This window comes from Bufo bufo, chromosome 2 (assembly GCF_905171765.1).
Source record: "Bufo bufo chromosome 2, aBufBuf1.1, whole genome shotgun sequence".
Classification (NCBI taxonomy): domain Eukaryota; kingdom Metazoa; phylum Chordata; class Amphibia; order Anura; family Bufonidae; genus Bufo; species Bufo bufo.
In genome coordinates, this window is record NC_053390.1 from 307,857,369 (window position 1) to 307,879,998 (window position 22,630).

General features: G+C 41.0%; 1 protein-coding gene and 1 long non-coding RNA gene across 6 annotated transcripts in view; one reads left to right on the top strand and one right to left on the bottom strand.

Annotated features, from left to right (window-relative positions):
• Positions 1-4,549, bottom strand: part of LOC120989045 — a 38,929-nt gene extending 34,380 nt beyond the window's left edge. Inside the window, exon 1 of the long non-coding RNA XR_005776220.1 lies at positions 4,464-4,549. This is a non-coding gene — a long non-coding RNA (uncharacterized LOC120989045). The remainder of the gene's footprint in view (positions 1-4,463) is intronic.
• The window catches only part of LOC120989043 (myosin-6), a 117,889-nt gene that overhangs the window by 75,089 nt on the left and 20,170 nt on the right, over positions 1-22,630 (top strand). For 2 of the 5 annotated variants that reach the window (XM_040416892.1, XM_040416893.1), the window contains exons 1-10: positions 15,645-15,763; positions 17,197-17,233; positions 19,179-19,381; positions 19,504-19,647; positions 19,825-19,981; positions 20,526-20,553; positions 20,638-20,743; positions 21,238-21,330; positions 21,541-21,604; positions 22,433-22,531. In XM_040416892.1, coding sequence (XP_040272826.1) covers positions 19,187-19,381; positions 19,504-19,647; positions 19,825-19,981; positions 20,526-20,553; positions 20,638-20,743; positions 21,238-21,330; positions 21,541-21,604; positions 22,433-22,531 — 886 coding nt within the window. In that variant the 5' untranslated portion in view covers positions 15,645-15,763; positions 17,197-17,233; positions 19,179-19,186. Of the gene's footprint in view, positions 1-15,644; positions 15,764-17,196; positions 17,234-19,178; positions 19,382-19,503; positions 19,648-19,824; positions 19,982-20,525; positions 20,554-20,626; positions 20,744-21,237; positions 21,331-21,540; positions 21,605-22,432; positions 22,532-22,630 lie in introns of those variants that run through there. The other 3 variants (XM_040416890.1, XM_040416891.1, XM_040416895.1) reach the window with 2 other exon arrangements.

Genomic DNA, 22,630 nt, shown 5'->3' on the forward strand with positions numbered 1-22,630 from the left:
CTTGCTTTATGCTAGGTTCTCACTTCCATGTTAGACTATAATCTCTTGTGCTGCTCAATGTACATTTGTACCTGTGTAACTTGTTTCTGCAGGCTATCAAAGTATATAAAAAGGTGGCAAGTGTTCAACATGGTATATGCTTATGAGATATTCTTAACAAATATTGTAAATATAGATACATAAAAATGAATTTACTGGAATCACATTTATATTATGACTGAAATTTAAAGGGGTTTTTCCAGGCTCCTGATATAGATGACCTAGCCTCAGGATAGGTCATTAGTATATGATTGGTGACAGTCTGACACCCCAATACCCCACGATCAGCTGTTCCCTGAAGCCCCTTACGCTGAAACTAGCGTGCTGGGTTACTGCAGCTAAGCTACCACTGAAGTGAATGGGCAGTGAGCTGCAGTAACCCGTCATGGCCACTACACTTTGAACGGAGCTGTGCTCCCTCTTCCATTCAAAGTACTAGTTCCAGCATCGGAGGCTGCACAAAACAGCTGATTCTCACCAATGGGATATTGATGACCTATCCTTAGGATAGGTCATCAATATCAGAAACCTGGAAAACCCTTTAAGCATGTAGGTGGTGTAGGCAGAAGTGTGTTATCTTTGTCTATTTTACCCTTGACGACTTCCACCATGATAGTTAACACAAGCGCTGTTTATATTTGACAAATTTTTTCAGTTATCAGTTAATTTGTTATATATCTTTATGGATATTAGTTGGCATCATAATCTGGCCGTCCCCTTCTCTTTTTTTTATTAGATTAGACTAAAATTATTATTATTTTTTTTAAATCAGATTAGACTATGATTGATGCTATAAATCTAATCCTCCATCAAAAGAGTTAAACATTCTTGTCCAAAAAGTCACTTGTGACAGAAGTCTGGCTAATGATATTCTATAGGCAAATCAGGTATAAATGATGAGATCTTTTTTCCAGTGTATATATATATATATACTGGATTTTGATGCCAAACATGAAGTGAACCTAGGCTAAAGGACGTTCACACGATGGTTTTTACAGCGGAATTCTGGCGCATAGCAGACAACTGCGCTGTAGACCCGCCAGTGCCTGTGTCCTTCCTGCCTCCCATTAATTTCAATTAAAGCCGTGGCGCGCCAAGAAGAGACATGTATGGGAGATATAAAGGATGTGGTCGCAGTCGGGTTTTCGCCACTGCAAGTATAATGGAAAGATTTATGCCTTTTCTGTGTTTTGGATCCATTCCTGACTTTGACTTACAAATACTGAAGAAAAATACTGACCGCCTGAAAGTGTCCGATAGACCCATTTACATTGACCAATGCACAGGCAATGAACCATTCGCTCCCATTAACTGACTGCAGTAGAGCCACATTTACATGCAGCAATCATCCCCTCTGTGGGGAGACGAATGATCTCTATTGCGATCTCTAGTTCCCATACAGAATCATGGCTGGAGTGCTGTCCACAATGATTTTAGGTGACACATGAAAGATGCAATCACTTAGTAACATAGTACATAAGGCCGAAAAAAGACATTTGTCCATCCAGTTCGGCCTGTCATCCTGCAAGTTGATCCAGAGGAAGGCAAAAAAAAACCTGTGAGGTAGAAGCCAATTTTCCCCACTTTAGGGGAATAATAAATTCCTTCCCGGCTCCAATCAGGCAATCAGAATAACTCCTTGGATCAACGACCCCTCTCTAGTAGCTATAGCCTGTAATATTATTACCCTCCAGAAACACATCCAGGACCCTCTTGAATTCCTTTATTGTACTTGCCATCACCACCTCCTCAGGCAGAGAGTTCCATAGTCTCACTGCTCTTACCGTAAAGAATCCTTTTCTATGTTTGTGTACAAAGCTTCTTTCCTCCAGACGCAGAGGATGTCCCCTCGTCACAATCACAGTCCTGGGGATAAATAGGTGATGGGAGAGATCTCTGTACTGACCCCTGATATATTTATACATAGTAATTAGATCTCCCCTCAGTCGTCTTTTTTCTAACGTGAATAACCCTAATTTTGATAATCTTTCAGGGTACTGTAGTTGCCCCATTCCAGTTATTACTTTAGTTGCCCTCCTCTGGACCCTCTCCAGCTCTGCTATGTCTGCCTTGTTCACTGGAGCCCAGAACTGTATACAGTACTCCATGTGTGGTCTAACTAGCGATTTGTAAAGTGGTAGGACTATTTTAATAACCCATTATCTTATTGGCCTTGGCAGCAGCTGCCCGACCCTGGTTTTTGCAGCTTAGTTTGCTGTTTATTAAAATTCCTAGATCCTTTTCCATGTCAGTGTTACCGAGTCTTTTACCATTTAGTATGTACGGGTGACTTGCATTATTCCTTCCCATGTGCATAACTTTACATTTGTCAGTGTTAAACCTCATCTGCCACTTATCTGCCCAAGCCTCTAATCTATCCAGATCCCTCTGTAGCAGTATACTGTCTGTCCTCTGCAGCGTTAATTACTTTACACAGTTTAGTGTCATCTGCGAAAATTGATACTTTACTATGCAAGCCTTCTACAAGATCATTAATAAATATATTGAAGAGAATAGGGCCCAATACTGACCCCTGAAGTACCCCACTAGTGACGGTGACCTAATCTGAGTGTGTACCGTTAATAACCACCCTCTGTTTTCTATCCCTCAGCCAGTTACTTACCCACATACAGACGTTTTCTCCCAGTCCGAGCATTCTCATTTTATATACTAACCTTTTATGTGGTACAGTGTCAAATGCTTTGGAGAAGTCCAGATATACGACATCCATTGATTCGCCGCTGTCAAGTCTAGAACTTGACCGATCCCTCACGAAGCCATGCTGATATGGCGTTATTTGCTTATTTCCGTTGAGATGCTCTAAGATAGCATCTCTCAGAAAACCTTCAAACAGTTTATCCACGACAGATGTTAAACTTACCGGCCTATAGTTTCCAGGCTCTGTTTTTGGACCTTTTTTGAATATTGGCACCACATTTGCCATGCGCCAATCCTGTGGGACATTCCCTGTCAGTATAGAGTCTGCAAATATAGGAAATAAGGGTCTGGCTATGACATTACTTAATTCCCTTAGGATACGGGGGTGTATGCCATCCGGTCCTGGCGATTTGTCTATTTTAATCTTTTTAAGACGCCGCTGTACTTCTTCCTGGGTCAGACAGGACACTTTTAATGGGGAATTTACTTTTACATTCTGCATGTCATCTGACAGTTTATTTTCCTCAGTGAATACATTGGAGAAATAAATATTTCACAGCTTTGCTTTCTACTCGTCGCTCTCTGCGACTCCCCCCTCATCACTCTTTAAAGGGCCGACACCTTCAGATTTATACTTTTTAACATTTATATAATTGAAGAACATTTTAGGGTTAGTTTTACTCTCTTTGGCAATTAATCTCTTAGTCTCTAGTTTGGCCGCTTTAATTTGTTTTTTACATGTTTTATTTTTTTCCTTATAGTTTTCAGTGCTTCCGTGCTACCCTCCTGTTTTAGTGTTTTATATGCTTTCTTTTTGTCATTTATTGCTTTTTTTACAGTTCTATTTATCCACATTGGTTTCTTTTTGTTCCTTAACCTTTTATTCCCATACGGTATGTACCTCTCACAATGAGATTTTAGGATGCTTTTAAAGATATCCCATTTTGTGGCTGTATTTTTATTTTTGAGGACTTTGTCCCAGTTAGTTAGGCCTATGGCCTCTCTTAGTTGGCTAAATTTAGCTTTTTTGAAGTTTGGTATTTTTGTTCCTCCGTGTAGAAACGCTCTTTTGAATGATAATAACAAACGTTTTCTCATTCATCTGGTGATCTGCTGCACCTTTACATGAGAAAAATTATCAGGAACCAGTTTTCATGCAAATGTTTCCTTAGATACTTTTGTGACTTTTTGAGCTTATTTGTGCAAAAATTTTGGGACATTTTGCATTTTTACACCACTCAGTCCAGTTTTGGAAAGTGGTCGTGGTTAGCCTGCAAGCTGATTGAAGCCAGATTTATCAACTGCAACATTTTAGTTGCAATCTCACTCCTGTAAAGGGTTGACATAGAAAGTGCTATAACATCTTGAGAAGTGTTAGACTTAAAGTTGCACCAAATGTATCAAACATTGGGTGCCATTTGATAAATGTTGTGCAAATTAAGGCAACACTGACTTTAAAATGCCCCTATTTCTTTTTCTGCCATCACTAACACTTTACTTTTGACAGCAACAGTTACACATTATGTAATATAAAGTTTAAATACATACAAGTATCTGGTTACTATTTCACTCATGAACAATACCCTGTTAATCCAGCAAACAGATTAGCATCAGTAATACAGAATAGGAGGCTTCCGTTAAGAAATATTACAAGCTTGTCCAGAAAATTTTAGCAATTGGTCAAATAAAGAGCGAAAGCCCTAAAAACTGCTCATATAGCCATCATTTAATGCAAATGCAGCATCTCAACAAGCACATTAACCTACCTCTGCTGTGTCCTATACGCCAGTAGGGGCGAGATCTAGGTTGGTTGACTGTAGGAGGCTTTGACAACATTTTTCAGAGCTGGTTTCTAGCTGGAAGAATCAAGATCACATTAATCATTCACAGAAATGTGAAGGGGTGGGGGGAACATACAAATGATGGGCTGTCACAGCTCACAGGCATCATATGTCTCAAAGGCTTAACCAAACTATGTCTACCCACCTGCTGAAGAAGTACAAAGCCATATGTGTCGGTAGCACCAGACAAACAAAAGTAACATCACACATTAGTACCACAAATTTGATAATCCACAGAGTTCAGGAACTCACAGGTTGCTCAATTTGGTTCTTCTCATGTTCTTTCCAAAATAATAATTTGCATTCAATTTCTTGTGCTATACTCTTGTAGCCTAGTTATGTATTACATTGTAATGTGAACATACAAAAGGTTAATATGCCTTTGTAAATTTTTCAATTAGTGATGTCAGCCCATGATATATTCACAATAATTAATGTCTACCCCTAATCTAAATGTCAATGATAGTCCATAATCTTTATTATGCCCTTCCTTTCTATCATGTGTCCCCAAAGGCATATAGGTTCTGTTACATAACACATGCTAAAACCTAAATCCGAAAACACTTGTTTTCTTTTTTATTTTTTTGCTACTTTTGCCTTAAGATATGCCTTAAGATACGTTTTCTTTTACAGAGGTCACCTAACATAGTCACACTATTGTCCTACCTTCACTCTCCATACCTGTTATACCCTGAGGGATTTGAAGAAGTTTAAGTCATGGACATAAAGGATGATAAGACCACTTGCACAGCATTCTGTTCCTTCCTTGGGATAGAGCTTGCCAGGCACTGTCAGATAGCGAGCGGAAACTTAGGCCCCCTGGCATGCTAGAGATCTCAAGTATTGAGCGTCAAGGGAGTGCTAATCCAGTACGTGTGAAATGTCTATATGTGACATGTGTTTTACAATGTATGCTTGTCCGCATGCCCTTATGCTACTCTATAGTTTCTGTATATACTATAACATATTTTGAAGTGACTATATACAGTACAGACCAAAAGTTTGGACACACCTTCTCATTCAAAGAGTTTTCTTTATTTTCATGACTATGAAAATTGTAGATTCACACTGAAGGCATCAAAACTATGAATTAACACATGTGGAATTATATACATAACAAACAAGTGTGAAACATCTGAAAATATGTCATATTCTAGGTTCTTCAAAGTAGCCACCTTTTGCTTTGATTACTGCTTTGCACACTCTTGGCATTCTCTTGATGAGCTTCAAGAGGTAGTCCCCTGAAATGGTTTTCACTTCACAGATGTGCCCTGTCAGGTTTAATAAGTGGGATTTCTTGCCCTCTAAATGGGGTTGGTACCATCAGTTGTGTTGAGGAGAAGTCAGGTGGATACACAGCTGATAGTCCTACTGAATAGACTGTTAGAATTTGTATTATGGCAAGAAAAAAGCAGCTAAGTAAAGAAAAACGAGTGGCCATCATTACTTTAAAGGGAACCTGTCACCGGGATTTTGTGTATAGAGCTGAGGACATGGGCTGCTAGATGGCCGCTAGCACATCCCCAGTACCCAGTCCCCATAGCTCTGTGTGCTTTTATTGTGGAAAAAAAAACGATTTGATACATATGCAAATTAACCTGAGATGAGTCCTGTACGTGAGATGAGTCAGGGACAGGACTCATCTCAGGTTAATTTGCATATGTATCAAATCGGTTTTTTTTTCACAATAAAAGCACACAGAGCTATGGGGACTGGGTATTGCGGATGTGCTAGCGGCCATCTAGCAACCCATGTCCTCAGCTCTATACACAAAATCCAGGTGACAGGTTCCCTTTAAGAAATGAAGGTCAGTCAGTCAGCCGAAAAATTGGGAAAACTTTAAAAGTAAGGGCTATTTGACCATGAGGGAGAGTGATGGGGTGCTGCGCCAGATGACCTGGCCTCCACAGTCACCGGACCTGAACCCAATCGAGATGGTTTGGGGTGAGCTGGACTGCAGAGTGAAGGCAAAAGGGCCAACAAGTGCTAAGCATCTCTGGGAACTCCTTCAAGACTGTTGGAAGTCCATTTCAGGGGACTACCTCTTGAAGCTCATCAAAAGAATGCCAAGAGTGTGCAAAGCAGTAATCAAAGCAAAAGGTGTCTACTTTGAAGAACCTAGAATATGACAGATTTTCAGTTGTTTCACACTTGTTTGTTATGTATATAATTCCACATGTGTTAATTCATAGTTTTGATGCCTTCATAGTCATGAAAATAAAGAAAACTCTTTGAATGAGAAGGTGTGTCCAAACTTTTGGTCTGTACTGTATACTGTTAACATAAATTAACAGCCCTGCACAAAAATTGTACCCTTAGGTCCTTCAAAGGGTATGGCTAAAAATTCTTGATGCAGTTTTGGAAGCCAAATCCAGGAGTGAATTCAAATAACAGATGTAGTGTCTGCTCTTTATACTTTCTCTTCTTTTATGATCCACTCATGATTTTAGCATCAAGAAACCTGATTGTATGGCCGTACCCTTAATGCATTTCTGGATTAAAAGAATGGGCTGAAGGATGGTAAGGCTGCTGCTAAAGTGGATCAATGACCGATTTCTGTTGTCACCACCGTGTCAATACATTTAAGAAGTAGAGGTATTACTTATTTGTTATTGTTAACCCTTTATGACCTTTTTAACCTTTTAGAAAAATAAATCTCCCTGGAAACTCTTTTTAGGACATTAGTATTAAATAGTTAATTTAGTCACAAGTTAGACACAAGAACTAGAAGGCGTGTAGAATATGGTATCAAGGAAAGCTTGAAAAGCTTGATTGAAATCTACCATCTAATTGAAATAAAATGTATGTCTGTGCTTTGTAACAAATGAGATCATATGGCATCTTTAAAAACATGCCCACGAATCAGGGTCGTAAATTCACCAGCTTGATGGAGTAGAGCAATGTGAGCGATTAAGGCTGAACATCACAATATGTCTATGTTTGGCCAATCTGCCTAGTAAGAACAGTATTGTAACTCAGCAGTGTCAAAGCGCTAGACACCAGAAGCGCAAGTAAAAGCAGGTTTCAGCAATATCTATGTTATGGATTTAGTGGAACTACTGCAGCTAAAAACTGAGAAACTCCCCAAAGGTGGATTTTGGCTAGAAGGCAACTGACCTACTGAGCAGAACAAAAAGACCGAACAGACAATCTGACAGCAAAAGACTTAGGAAAGAACGGACTTAGCAACACATTCAGACATGGAAAACTTCAGGAACTCAGGCATACAGAGACATAGACTTGGAACTTATTCAGACCTGAATCAAGACTTCAGGAACCCAGGCATACAGAGAAGGCCAGTCCAAACAGTAACAACTGCAGGGACCAGCGAACAAATGGCGCTAACTTCAAAAACCCAAACATACCAGAAAGTAGTAGGCTGACATGAAACTTCAGGAACGCAGATATATCAAAGAAGACCAGTCCAAACAGTAACAACTGCAGGGACCAGTGCACACATGGCAGTCACTTCAGCAACCTGAATACACCAGATAATAGCAGGCAGACAAGGAATTTCAGGAATTCAAACACACTAGGCAGGGACAGGCAGATACAAGGCAAAGCTTCAGGGACTGAGACTTCAGAAGCAAACATTGTTGCACAGCGAGAGTCTGGCCATACACTTCAGATAGAACTTCCCTCAGACAGAGCTCATAACTAAATAGCATAAACTAAGGAGCACATAGACAACAGATGTAGATTTAGACACAGACTGGGTAATTAACCCCTAAGGAACCAGATTGGAGAGAGTACACATCACAATAGAGCTATTCACACCCACAAATAATATGCAGCCTGTATGCATAGCACGGAGGTGGAGGTGTACTGCCACACCGACACATGGCCCTAGATACATATCCACAAGTATTCGGCAACCAGCCCACACAGAACCTCATGAATTAAATTAAGTGATGCAACAATGTTATTGACAGATGGTCATTGGTAAAACCGCATTAAGATTATGACCTGTGGAATTACCCAACTACTCTTAATCCACTTGGATACATCACAACAGTCATTCAACATGGAAAACTGTGAAATGCTGCCTAAAAATCCCCTGATCCTATTATATCCTGCCTCATCCCATTTTGCACCATCTCATAAGTAAACATACTTTGGCTTTAGATGAGTAGAAAGGGTCACTTTATTCTGTGTTGATCATTCTTTTAAGGTGATAAATTGCATCAAAATGTTACACTCGTGAGACCCTCTAGCTAACTGTATCCCTTTTATCTCTAACCACCTCTGGATTGGAAGTGAGATTAGTAGCAGTTGCAATCAGGGCTACCAGATGCTAGAGAAGAGTGTTGTATTCTTATGTAATACCCTTGTTATAATTTATTCAAGGAATTCAGAAGGAAAATCCACTGGCTTGGAAGTGCAAACTTAGTTTCCAGGCATCCATGACTGAAGATGAAAATGACCTTGTAGAAATTCATATCTGAACATCCAGGCTCTAAACAGGCTGAATTAGCCTAACTTTAAACCCATGCTACTGCATACCTCACAAATTTGAAAAGCCCGAAGAGATGATAGCAGGAGTGCATGCCACAGCAATTTCTTTCTACTATGCCACGCCTCTAACTTCACCTACAGGGAGTACAGAATTATTAGGCAAGTTGTATTTTTGAGGATTAATTTTATTATTGAACAACAACCATGTTCTCAATGAACCCAAAAAACTCATTAATATCAAAGCTGAATATTTTTGGAAGTAGTTTTTAGTTTGTTTTTAGTTTTAGCTATTTTAGGGGGATATCTGTGTGTGCAGGTGACTATTACTGTGCATAATTATTAGGCAACTTAACAAAAAACAAATATATACCCATTTCAATTATTTATTTTTACCAGTGAAACCAATATAACATCTCAACATTCACAAATATACATTTCTGACATTCAAAAACAAAACAAAAACAAATCAGTGACCAATATAGCCACCTTTCTTTGCAAGGACACTCAAAAGCCTGCCATCCATGGATTCTGTCAGTGTTTTGATCTGTTCACCATCAACATTGCGTGCAGCAGCAACCACAGCCTCCCAGACACTGTTCAGAGAGGTGTACTGTTTTCCCTCCTTGTAAATCTCACATTTGATTATGGACTACAGGTTCTCAATGGGGTTCAGATCAGGTGAACAAGGAGGCCATGTCATTAGATTTTCTTCTTTTATACCCTTTCTTGCCAGCCACGCTGTGGAGTACTTGGACGCGTGTGATGGAGCATTGTCCTGCATGAAAATCATGTTTTTCTTGAAGGATGCAGACTTCTTCCTGTACCACTGCTTGAAGAAGGTGTCTTCCAGAAACTGGCAGTAGGACTGGGAGTTGAGCTTGACTCCATCCTCAACCCGAAAAGGCCCCACAAGCTCATCTTTGATGATACCAGCCCAAACCAGTACTCCACCTCCACCTTGCTGGCGTCTGAGTCGGACTGGAGCTCTCTGCCCTTTACCAATCCAGCCACGGGCCCATCCATCTGGCCCATCAAGACTCACTCTCATTTCATCAGTCCATAAAACCTTAGAAAAATCAGTCTTGAGATATTTCTTGGCCCAGTCTTGACGTTTCAGCTTGTGTGTCTTGTTCAGTGGTGGTCGTCTTTCAGCCTTTCTTACCTTGGCCATGTCTCTGAGTATTGCACACCTTGTGCTTTTGGGCACTCCAGTGATGTTGCAGCTCTGAAATATGGCCAAACTGGTGGCAAGTGGCATCTTGGCAGCTGCACGCTTGACTTTTCTCAGTTCATGGGCAGTTATTTTGCGCCTTGGTTTTTCCACACGCTTCTTGCGACCCTGTTGACTATTTTGAATGAACCGCTTGATTGTTCGATGATCACGCTTCAGAAGCTTTGCAATTTTAAGAGTGCTGCATCCCTCTGCAAGATATCTCACTATTTTTGACTTTTCTGAGCCTGTCAAGTCCTTCTTTTGACCCATTTTGCCAAAGGAAAGGAAGTTGCCTAATAATTATGCACACCTAATATAGGGTGTTGATGTCATTAGACCACACCCCTTCTCATTACAGAGATGCACATCACCTAATATGCTTAATTGGTAGTAGGCTTTCGAGCCTATACAGCTTGGAGTAAGACAACATGCATAAAGAGGATGATGTGGTCAAAATACTCATTTGCCTAATAATTCTGCACGCAGTGTATACAGCTCCAATCCTACCCAGTCCCCTTAGTGCCCCACATGATAATTATTCCCCCTTTGTGCCCACACACAGTAGTTATGTGCCATTTGTGTCCCCACACAGTAGTTATGTCTCCCTTGTTCCCCAACACAGTAGTTATGCCTCCTTTGTGCCTACACACAGTAGCTATGCCCCCTTACTGCCCCACATAGTAGTTATACCCATACTGTGCCCCCACACAGTAGTTATATTGTCCACACAGTAGATACGTCCTTCTGTGCCCCAACACAGTAGTTATGCCCCATTTGTGCCCGCACACTATAGTTATGCCTTCTTACTGCCCCCACACAATAGTTATACCCCCTTACTGCCCACACAAAGTAATGCCCACATTGTGCCCCACACAGTAGTCATGTCCCTCCTACAGTAGTGTCCCTTATACTGTTAATAAAAAAAAATGTAATAGTAACCTAGTCCCTTTCCCCTGATGATCAAAGCACCTTCTGTGCTCCAGAGCAAGCCAGATGCAGTGACATATAGAGCCTGCTGGGCTGATTCTGCAGCCTACACAGCCCGGCAGGCGCAATATGTCACCACGTCACTCCTGCTGGGGAGAGCAGGCCAGTGAATAGTGAAGCAGGTTGCTGACAGCTCCCTGCTTCACCATTGCATTCAAATGTATCTATGTCCTCAGGACACAGAGACAGTTGAAATCGGGACCTGCCACAACCATCTCGGGACAACCATCGAAATCCGGGATGGTTCCGCCAGATTCAGAATGGTTGAGAGATATGCTACTGTAAATAGACAAATCCTCTTCTTTCTTGTAGTGGTCTTTTCTGCTCTTTCATTGGGACTCATGGCTTTAATAGATTACTTTAAAGGGAATGTCATCAAACAATGACCTAATGTTTAAATCACGTTTTTATGTTAAATATATTTTTTTTATAATTTCTGGAGATTTTCATTTTAATTTTCTGTCACTATCTATATTTTACAGAAATACCAAAAATTGTGCAGTTTTCGCACTTCCCAATAGACATAGGAATACAAAAATAATTCCAAAGACACCGCGCTAAACTCACCTCACCTTTACTACTATCCACAACTACAAGACACAGCGATTTATCCTGTACCATTCAAGCCTACCTTGATCTAGGCACTGAAATTGCTGTACTGGAAGTCTTGAATGGTACAGGATAAATCGCTGTGTCTTGTAGTTGTGGATAGTAGTAAAGGGGGTTGGTGTGAGGTGAGTTGAGCGCGGTGTCTTTGGTATTATTTTAGTATGTCCACATAGAATTTCAGCACCTTACGGGAGTGCGGTGACACTGCAGCTGGGACTAGTATATAGCACCAGTGGTTTTCTTTACGTTCTTTTTAAGACATAGGAATACGTTAAGACTTCTGCTACGAGTAGATGGTCCAGCCACTGGTGAAGATGATGCCAGCAGCAGGTTATATACAATGTACAAAAGAACAACAAAAGTCCAGCATCCAAATGGATGATAAATCCATTTGATCAAAATAAAACAAGGTAAACATCCATGGATCTGCTTAAACATTTCAAAGAAGAAAACAAGGGACCTTTTGTCTCTGTAATAAAAGTACAATGGATAATACCTATTTTTACATCACAATCCATTATATTTGTCTTCATCGTCCTCTTTTATCATGTTTGCTATGGTTTATTTCTACATGGCAAGCACTGAGTTGTACCTGTAAGGCAATGTTCCCAAATCTGTGGCTTGGTAACCATATCTGATGCATAACCCCCTCCTGCATGTAGTTTTCCAGATGGTACCACTATAAATGGTATTACACTCTCATTGCACCAATATTGATCTAGTTGATAAAAACCATTACTGTAAAACATCTTGAAATAGGCCACCTCTTTGAGAAGAACATCCCCCATAAAGACCAGACTGTGCTGCAATGTATTTTCAGTTCTTCTTGTATATTAGTCTCCTCTTTGAGTGTGTCACATCTTCAATATCCATTGTGATACAATATCAGGTTTTACATTCAGAAATGACTCTTGGGCAAGATACAGTTGAGGTCCTCTGTTCAAAGTGATTTGATAGGTGTCATGATTCAATATTTTACTAGCAATTCCTAGCAATGTTTTAGGAACAGAATGAAAACTCAGAGTTTACTAACTGCATCTAACTATACTGATCTTATATTGTGCAGAATGATTAACACATTGATGACTGGATAGGTCACACTTTATCAATGCACACAGGACCCCTAATTGTGCTCTGTGGTATGTTGGACATTCATCTAGTTCCTTTATCTCATAGCCCAGATACATATTGTAGACCCTGGGAGCAAAATCTTCTGCCTGTGATGCCTTTCCGTGCAGAACGCAACCATCAATCTGGCACTGCTATGGGAGTGGGACACGTATAAAAAAGAGAAAAAAAGAAGAGGTTATCCGAATTCTTCTAAGGGCTCCCATACACTCACCTAAAGAATTATTAGGAACACCTGTTCTATTTCTCATTAATGCAATTATCTAGTCAACCAATCACATGGCAGTTGCTTCAATGCATTTAGGGGTATGGTCCTGGTCAAGACAATCTCCTGAACTCCAAACTGAATGTCAGAATGGGAAAGAAAGGTGATTTAAGCAATTTTGAGCGTAGCATGGTTGTTGGTGCAAGACGGGCTGGTCTGAGTATTTCACAATCTGCTCAGTTACTGGGATTTTCATGCACAACCATTTCTAGGGTTTACAAAGAATGGTGTGAAGAGGGAAAAACATCCAGTATGCGGCAGTCCTGTGGGCAAAAAAGCCTTGTGGATGCTAGAGGTCAGAGGAGAATGGGCCGACTGATTCAAGCTGATAGAAGAGCAACGTTGACTGAAATAACCACTCGTTACAACAGAGGTATGCAGCAAAGCATTTGTGAAGCCACAACACGCACAACCTTGAGGCGGATGGGCTACAACAGCAGAAGACCCCACCGGGTACCACTCATCTCCACTACAAATAGGAAAAAGAGGCTACAATTTGCACGAGCTCACCAAAATTGGACTGTTGAAGACTGTAAAAATGTTGCCTGGTCTGATGAGTCTCGATTTCTGTTGAGACATTCAAATGGTAGAGTTCAAATTTGGCGTAAACAGAATAAGAACATGTATCCATCCTCTGATGGCTACTTCCAGCAGGACAATGCACCATGTCACAAAGCTCGAATCATTTCAAATTGGTTTCTTGAACATGACAATGAGTTCACTGTACTAAAATGGCCCCCACAGTCACCAGATCTCAACCCAGTAGAGAATCTTTGGGATGTGGTGGAACGGGAGCTTCGTGCCCTGGATGTGCATCCCTCAAATCTCCATCAACTGCAAGATGCTATCCTATCAATATGGGCCAACATTTCTAAAGAAGGCTATCAGCACCTTGTTTAATCAATGCCACGTAGAATTAAGGATGTTCTGAAGGCAAAAGGGGGTCCAACACCATATTAGTATGGTGTTCCTAATAATTCTTTAGGTGAGTGTATATACTGCTATGGGAGGGCACTGCATTGCTGCCACTGTTATGGAGGTTGGGGGCTGTATGATGAATTAATATGGTGCATCAACAATTAATTCACCTGATGAACGAGTGTTTTGCTCATTCATGGAGTAATCGGCAGCACATGCACACGGGCTTATTATCAGGAATGAGTGTTCGTAGTAACATCTGTTTCCGATAAATGGCCGACAATTGCGCATGCGATGTAAATCTGCCTTTAGTAACATACTCAAGACTATTGTCAAAGCACAGATCATATATTTCTCTTTTCAAGGACAAAATGGAAGGATTATTGAACCACAGAGTGTTTCCAGCCGTGTCTTAGAATGCATTATCACATTGGTCCGGCCAGCAAATATCTGCTTCTATACTGAAGGCAGAAACAATAGCTGTGTGTGTAGAGGAATGGATTTCTATACATTTCAATTATTATTTCTTTCTGAAATACAATAAGTGCCGTTTATTCACAGGGCCTATTTTGTCTCCAAATATGAATGACATAATCACACAGTTTTTTTGTAAAGATAAAAAATGGGTGCCTTTGTTTCCTATGGACAAAAAGAAGGGCTTTGTACAGCTACTGCGGCAAACAATGGTCGCTTTTTTCAGTCTCAAAAGCACAAACACTCAGTGTACTGTATATCACTGACAATCGAGATATTTCACTGCCTCTATGATCTGCAATGGAGGAGTTAGAAGTCGATTTGTGCTTTCTTATTGCTCTATAACAAACATTTTCAATGCAAGAGTCCATTTGTGTGTAAGCTAACCCTGTACCATGTATAGATAATGTCATTTGACTTTCACCGCACTGAAGGTGTACTAATAACAAATGAAGTGTAGGGAATCATCCACGAGCCTATACAGTCAATCTCTGCACAATACTGTGACGCTATATAAGCAATGAAATAATAAAACGACATCGTTTCTAACTTGTGGTAAATGTGCTGTAAACTTTATATTAAAATGTTTCCTCTCTTGATACAGGAACACAAAAGGCATTGTGTTCAGACGCATCTTTAAATAACTTTCTGAAACAGAAGGTTGCGAAGACAGAATATTGCAGTGAGGAGTGACTTCTCCGTGTAGACAGCTCAAGGCCGCCACATCTCCTGAAATAGCTCCTCACTCTGTCCATTGTCCTGTCCTCAGGAATGCACACAAGTGGATCCTAAATCCAGCTCTTCCAAAGAGCAGTGGGGTCAAGGAGCAGAGGAGGGGGGAAGAGTGTGAAATTTTAAGAGGTACCAGCCTGTCCTTACATGGCAAACCTTTTTTGGTGTCATCTGCTGTGTGTCATTCAGGAGTTGTGTTACACAGACGCACACACTTACGCACAACCCCCCATCCCCACCTAATTGCAGAAACAATGGTCCATAGGTGAATGGAGAGCTGGGCTGGACAATAGATTTAGGAAGGGAGGAGGGGGGGGGGGACATCCCACAATAGAATGAGAAAGATGACATGTTCCTAATAAGGTAGGAAGATGAGGGTATAAGAGAACAAAAGAGGGCACATGTGCTATTGTCACCAAGGCAGAGTGAGCGGCCAGGTCTGGGGTAAGTCCATTGGGCATACATACACAGCAGGTCCATGCACAGCTCTTCTATGCCAGTCAAGAAGATGACAGACCCAACTTATACTCTGTATATCAGCAATAATTATGAGCATCTCTGAATTTAACATAACATTTTATTCTACAACTACTAGGTCAGTCTATAGTAGCCTCTATGTAGGTATGAATGTAATTAAATGATATATAAGACACCATAACAAAGTGAAATAGATGTAACACAGGCGGTACCATTAGATATTAGGGACACTTCTTAGTGCCTATTCATTACATCCCATTCTTCTTATGTTATATCCTTTTCACATGCCAGTAGCTTTTACACCTGGGCTATGTCCAGGATCCGGCAGAAGATGTGCCCATACACAATACCCTTCTTCATGCTTATCTAGCAGGTTGTGTTCTGTATAGGATTTTAAAGCATGATGAACAGGTTAAACAGGAATATGCATTCCAGAACTATTCGTTGAAGTGCCCTTATAGAAAAGAAACGTTATTACAAGCTTAATAATAATACAAATCAATATAGTTATCTGAATAAGTATTTCCATGAAGCATTTTCACATGGGAGTTGTCCATAGGACCCTTGCTTTAGGTCCCCTCTGCACACTGACATCCATCTGAGGACGGTCATAAACATTCAATAGCTGTCCGCCGAATGATCATTTAGCCAACAGTTATCTCGCCCAACTCCCCTCATGTTCGTCTTAGGGAGTGAATGGAGACAAACAGATCCCCTTAACTATAATTGGGTTTGTTCGGTTTCTGTTCAGGACTATTTTGACAGAATCTGCGATAGAGCCTTCAACGCAGATGTGAACAAAACCTAACACGTCTAGATGATGATGCCGAAACGCTAATTTTTTATGTGCTCTGGTTTTCTGTAAGATAGTGGAGGGCTGTGGGGGTCTTGGGTTGTCTGCAATAATCAATGGATTGTGAGTCCATCAACTGTTTTACAATTGCTGTATATATAGCTATGCTTTCCTATTTCTTATTATAACTATTATTTGTTAAGAAAGCTATTTTGAATGATGGTGAAAAACATAGATGCACCAGTGATATAAGCAGTTATTAAGATTACATATCGTATATATAAAGGGTGTGTGCAATGAAGTATGAGTGTAAGGTAAACATGGTATTATGGTCACTTTAGGGGAGTCAATGATATACAGAGTCGAAATACGGGAGGGCTCACATAATGTTAGCATGTACTTACATCCAGTTATCTGTCAGACATTCAGCTCATTGAACTCTCTCATCTCTGAATAGCTGGATGCCTTTTCTCTGCACCCTTTTATCACTGGGCCCTTATCACTCCTTCCTCAAAAATGTTAAATACTCTGTCCCAGATTCAGCTTCATGAGCTGCCTTCTTCCATGTCTCTGCTTCACATCTGAACCTTTCTTCTCTGTTTTACAGAACGTGTCTTCTCTTTGGTCCCGTTACTGAGATCAAGGTAAGCGAAAGTGACCTTCCTTGACCTCCTTGACATATTTTTATTTATTTATTTATTTTATGCACTTATATAGCGCTACTATATTCCGCAGCGCTTTACAGACATTAGCATCCACTTATATAGCGCTACTATATTCCGCAGCGCTTTACAGACATTAGCATCCACTTATATAGCGCTACTATATTCCGCAGCGCTTTATGGACATATTCTGAAGAGACAGTTACATTTTTATCTAGTGGATTCCCGTAATTACATGGATCTAGACATTGAATACATTCAGACACAGGAAAACTATTGTAGTTATATAGCAAGAACAATTTAATTTATTGCCTGGAACCTGCATCTAGCTGTTGTTAACTACCAGCATGTCCTGACAGCCAAAGGGTACCAGGGTATGCTTGGAGTTCTGAAACATCTGGGGAGACCATAGGTGTACATTATATGGAACTAGCAGAAGGACCCGGTTCGCACGGGTATATTTCATCTATTTCATTTAATGTTTGTATCAACAGTATCCCCCAAAATAGTGACCTCTACAGCACCCCACCCCTTTAACAGTGAACTCCACAGTCCCCCACCCCTTAACACTGACCCCTCCCCCCCACAGTGCCCTGCCACTTTAAAATGGGACCTCCACAGCAGCCCATCCCCTTAACTGTGACCTTCACAGCAGCCCACCCCTTTAACAGTGAGTTTCACAGCACCCCACTCCCTTGACAGTGACCTCCTCAGGGGCCCGCCCCCTTAACAGTGACCTCCACAGTACCCTGCTGCCTTAACAGTGACCTCACAGTACCCTGCTGCCTTAACAGTGACCTCCACAGTACCCTGCTGCCTTAACAGTGACCTCACAGTACCCTGCTGCCTTAACAGTGACCTCCACAGTACCCTGCTGCCTTAACAGTGACCTCCACAGTACCCTGCTGCCTTAACAGTGACCTCACAGTACCCTGCTGCCTTAACAGTGACCTCACAGTACCCTGCTGCCTTAACAGTGACCTCCACAGCAGTTGCCCCTTTAATAGTGGCCCCTGCCCCTTAACAGTGACCTCCACAGTGTCTGCCCCTTTAACACATCCACAGCGGCCTGCCCCTTTAATGCTAGGGCTACATGATGACATGTGTCGCACAACATTTTGTCTCAACAATTTTTATAATGATAGTCTATGGTGTCGCACTGTGACATGTGACATGCTGCAACTGGGACATGACAGTTGCAAAAAATCCATCCAAGATGAATTTTTTTGTGACTTTTGCGTCGCAGTCAAAGCATGTCGCAGTGCAACACCATAGACTATCATTATAAAAATTGTTGCGCGACATTAGTGCGACATCAATGTCGCCCAACACATGTAGCAGTGTAGTTGTGCACTATGTGTCGCGCGACAATATTCGTGTAGCCCTAGCCTAAAGCTGACCTACAGCAGTGAAGAAAAATGGCTGGGTTGTTATGGAAACCTGGAGTAAAACTGTGTGTATGTGGAGACTAAGGGCCTGTGAGCTTCTATTGGCTGATAAGGGACATGTGACTGTGCATATGGCAGTTTGGATATGAAGAGAAAGACTTGCAGGCTTGTATTGGCTAATGCAGGTCATTTTTTGGGAATATCTCAGGAACGGTACATCCTAGAGAGCTGAGACCCAACAAGATTTTTTTCCAGGTAGCAAGGGATGTGTATACCAAGTTTCATTGAAATCGATGGTTGCGTTTTTGAGTGATCGCGGAACATACATACATACATACATATATACGTCCTTCTTTGTATATATAGATTTTATTAACATCAAGTTCAGAAACTTAAGGCATAAAAGAGACATCTTTATCTCCCCTTTTAAGCGTATCTCATTTTACAATAGTTAGGAAAATTATATTCATAACTTTCATATGTCATTTATACAATGTATCTAAATATATCTAAAAAACTATATTCTTTCATTCCTGCAGACTTCACAATGGGTGACATGTCAGATTTCGGGGCTGCTGCTCCCTACCTCCGAAAGTCTGAAAAGGAACGTCTCGAAGCCCAGACGCGTATTTTTGATATCAAAACTGAAGTTTTTATCCCAGACCCCCAGCAAGAATATGTAAAAGCCAAAATCACCAGTCGTGATGGAGGGAAAGCGACAGCTGAAACTGAAGGTGGAAAGGTATGAGATAATGTGAGGACAGTGGTATAGCTTAAGAAGTACAGGCTTATAGCGAAGCACTATCAATATGTGTCACAATGTTTCACATAGTTTTGAAACATTGCTTTTTTTTATTATTTCAGACGGTCACGGTAAAAGAGAGTGACATTTGCCAGCAAAACCCTCCCAAGTTCGATAAAATCGAGGACATGGCGATGCTGACCTTCCTGCATGAACCTGCCGTGCTGTACAACCTCAAAGAACGTTATGCAGCCTGGATGATCTATGTGAGTGACTACTGGGTGTTTTTAAATGTCTCATAGCATAGTATATTCTGGAATTATTGCTCCCTCTAATTAGAATTGTATCCTAATGGTTTATACATCACTTCTTTTCTCATCGATAAGACAATATGATCAAGATGTTAAATTACAGCAAATCCATGTTATTCTGCTTCCTTCTAGACATATTCAGGACTGTTCTGTGTGACGGTGAACCCCTACAAGTGGCTTCCTGTGTACAATGCAGAGGTTGTGGCTGCTTATCGTGGCAAGAAGAGGGCTGAAGCTCCACCTCACATCTTCTCCATCTCTGACAATGCCTATCAGTACATGCTGACAGGTCTGACTCCTTCACCTTTTTCATGTTTGTATATGTACACTTAGGGGTGCACCTAGCCTTTCTGCTGCCTGAGGCGAAAACTGAAATGGCACCCCTCCCTGCCAATTTCTTAACCTAACCACTTCCCTTCAGCCCATGGCCCTTCCGCTGCCCCCCTCTTGCACCTACCTGGGCTGGTGCTGCCTGAGGTGATTGCCTCACCTGGCCTCATTGATGGTACACCCCTGTGTACACCATAAGTACAGCTACCGTTTCCACATTGTTTGTATTGTCACTATTACTTACAGGAATTTAGGCTAGCTTCACGCAAGCGCTAGTGATCCGGCAAGCTGTTCTGGCAGGGAACACCCTGCCGAATCTCTCTTCATTCTGGCATTGGCGGGCGCATGAAAGTCTCCGTTTGGCCCCATTAACTATAATGGGGACTGGTGGAGATACATCTGCAACCCGGCAAATATGCAGAGAATCGACCTAAAGAAAACCACTGCCCGCATATACATCATGAATGAGACTTTTTACATAGCCTTTATTTATTCCCTCTTAGATCGTGAGAATCAGTCCATCCTTATCACGTGAGTTTATCCTTTATATTGTCTCATTCATAGAATTCAGAGTACAATCAGTGCTTTGCTTATTTCTCCTTTTATGTTTCTTAGTGGAGAATCTGGTGCAGGAAAGACTGTTAACACCAAACGTGTCATCCAGTACTTTGCCAGTATTGCTGCCATTGGAGGAAAAAAGGATGCAGCCGGTGCCAACAAGGTAATGGGCATTGCAATCAAGTGGTGGGTGAAATCAGTAAAAGTACAAGTAAAAAGTGGTTGAGCTAAGAATGTAATGTAATAATAATGATATTAACTAAAAAGGTATTTGCACTAGCAACTTTTATTACTTATATACAGGATAGGCGATAATGTACGCTCTCTGGGGATCTTTCCACTGGACCCCCATGATCATTATAGCTTAGGTTCTGAGTCTATGGGGCTGATGCAAACAGCTTTGTGTTATGCACAGCTCTCTTTTCCATCTTTCAGCTGCCTTTTCATTCAAACTTCTTCTTACCATGGTTGTGTAGGTTAGGAGGAATTGGGGGGTGATCAGCAATCAGACATGTGTTGCCTATCCTATGGTTAGATGATAAATGTTCTTAAAAGAAATACCCATTTAACAGATAGTGAATGTGAGTATTGTGAATGAGAAGAATTGGAGATGAGCTATTACTGCAGGTTTGTGTAACCAATAATACTTTATTCTAGGGAACTCTGGAGGATCAAATTATCCAGGCTAATCCTGCACTGGAGGCTTTTGGCAATGCCAAGACTCTCAGGAATGACAACTCCTCACGATTTGTAAGAATCTTCATTTTACAATCCCTTTGTTTTCCATGTAGCTTTTAGTCTCATTGTTTATGTCGCACTATATACATACTCTGTTACCTATTAGAAACCTTTTATATATGTCTTATATCCTGTACATGTCTTTTCTTTCTCTGCTCTTTACTCCCATCAGTGGTGTTCAAATCTTCTGTCTGTCTCTTTTTCTGTCTTCCCAATTCTCAGGGTAAATTCATCCGAATCCACTTTGGGGCATCTGGAAAGTTGGCTTCCGCTGACATAGAAACCTGTGAGTTTATTCAACTCTCTTTCTGAGGCAGATAGATTAGGGATCAACAACCATATACCATAAGCGAAGCAATGACTGTCAAGCTCACATCAAACCCTATGGCTTGGACAGCACAGATATAAATATTTCTAACCCTCCCCCCTATACAGTTGTATGACAGTGTGCCAAACTGAGCAGCACACTGTCATTGTAAAGGTGGAGAAAGCATTAAATGTCTCAAACATGTAGAATGTTTTGTCCATCTCATTCCAAGCATTATTGAGTGAATTGGATCAACACACTACTGTCTGAGTTTAAGGGGGTATTCCAGTTATATCAAGTTATCCCCTACCCACAGGCCCCTGGGACTCCCACAGATCATGATAACGGGGTCCTGTACCCCCAAAATTAACAGAGTTTTAGGTTGAGCATATGCACTACCACTCAATTCATCTCTAGGGTACTACCAGAAATACCAAGGGCTGTACTCAGCTATGTCCATCAGTTCTATAGAGATGAATAGAGCAAAAGAGCACACACTCAACTAGATGCACTATTACTTTAAAGGGGCCCATTGAGTACACGGCCCCTGTTCTCGGGATAAGTTGGGTCCCATCAGCAGGGACCCCACCGATCTAATAGTTTCCCCTATCCTGTGGATAGGTGATTACTTGATATAACTGGAATACCCCTTTAATGTGGAACTTTCTGTCAAGGAAGCCCAGAATGAGTTTCAGAGATCCCCATGGTTCCACTGAACCAGGATTGGGAAACACTGGTCTACACTAATGAGTATTCTCACTTTTCTATTAGTATAAAGCTAATGTGTTTTCAACATAAACTCCCCAGATCTCCTAGAGAAATCCAGGGTCATCTGCCAGCTGAAGTCTGAAAGAAATTATCACATCTTCTACCAGATCTTGTCCAACAAAAAACCTGAACTTCTTGGTGGGTATTTCCTTATGTTTACAAGGTGATACTAATCATTATTATTTAGATTCCAGTTTCATTATATATATATATATATATATATATATATATATATAT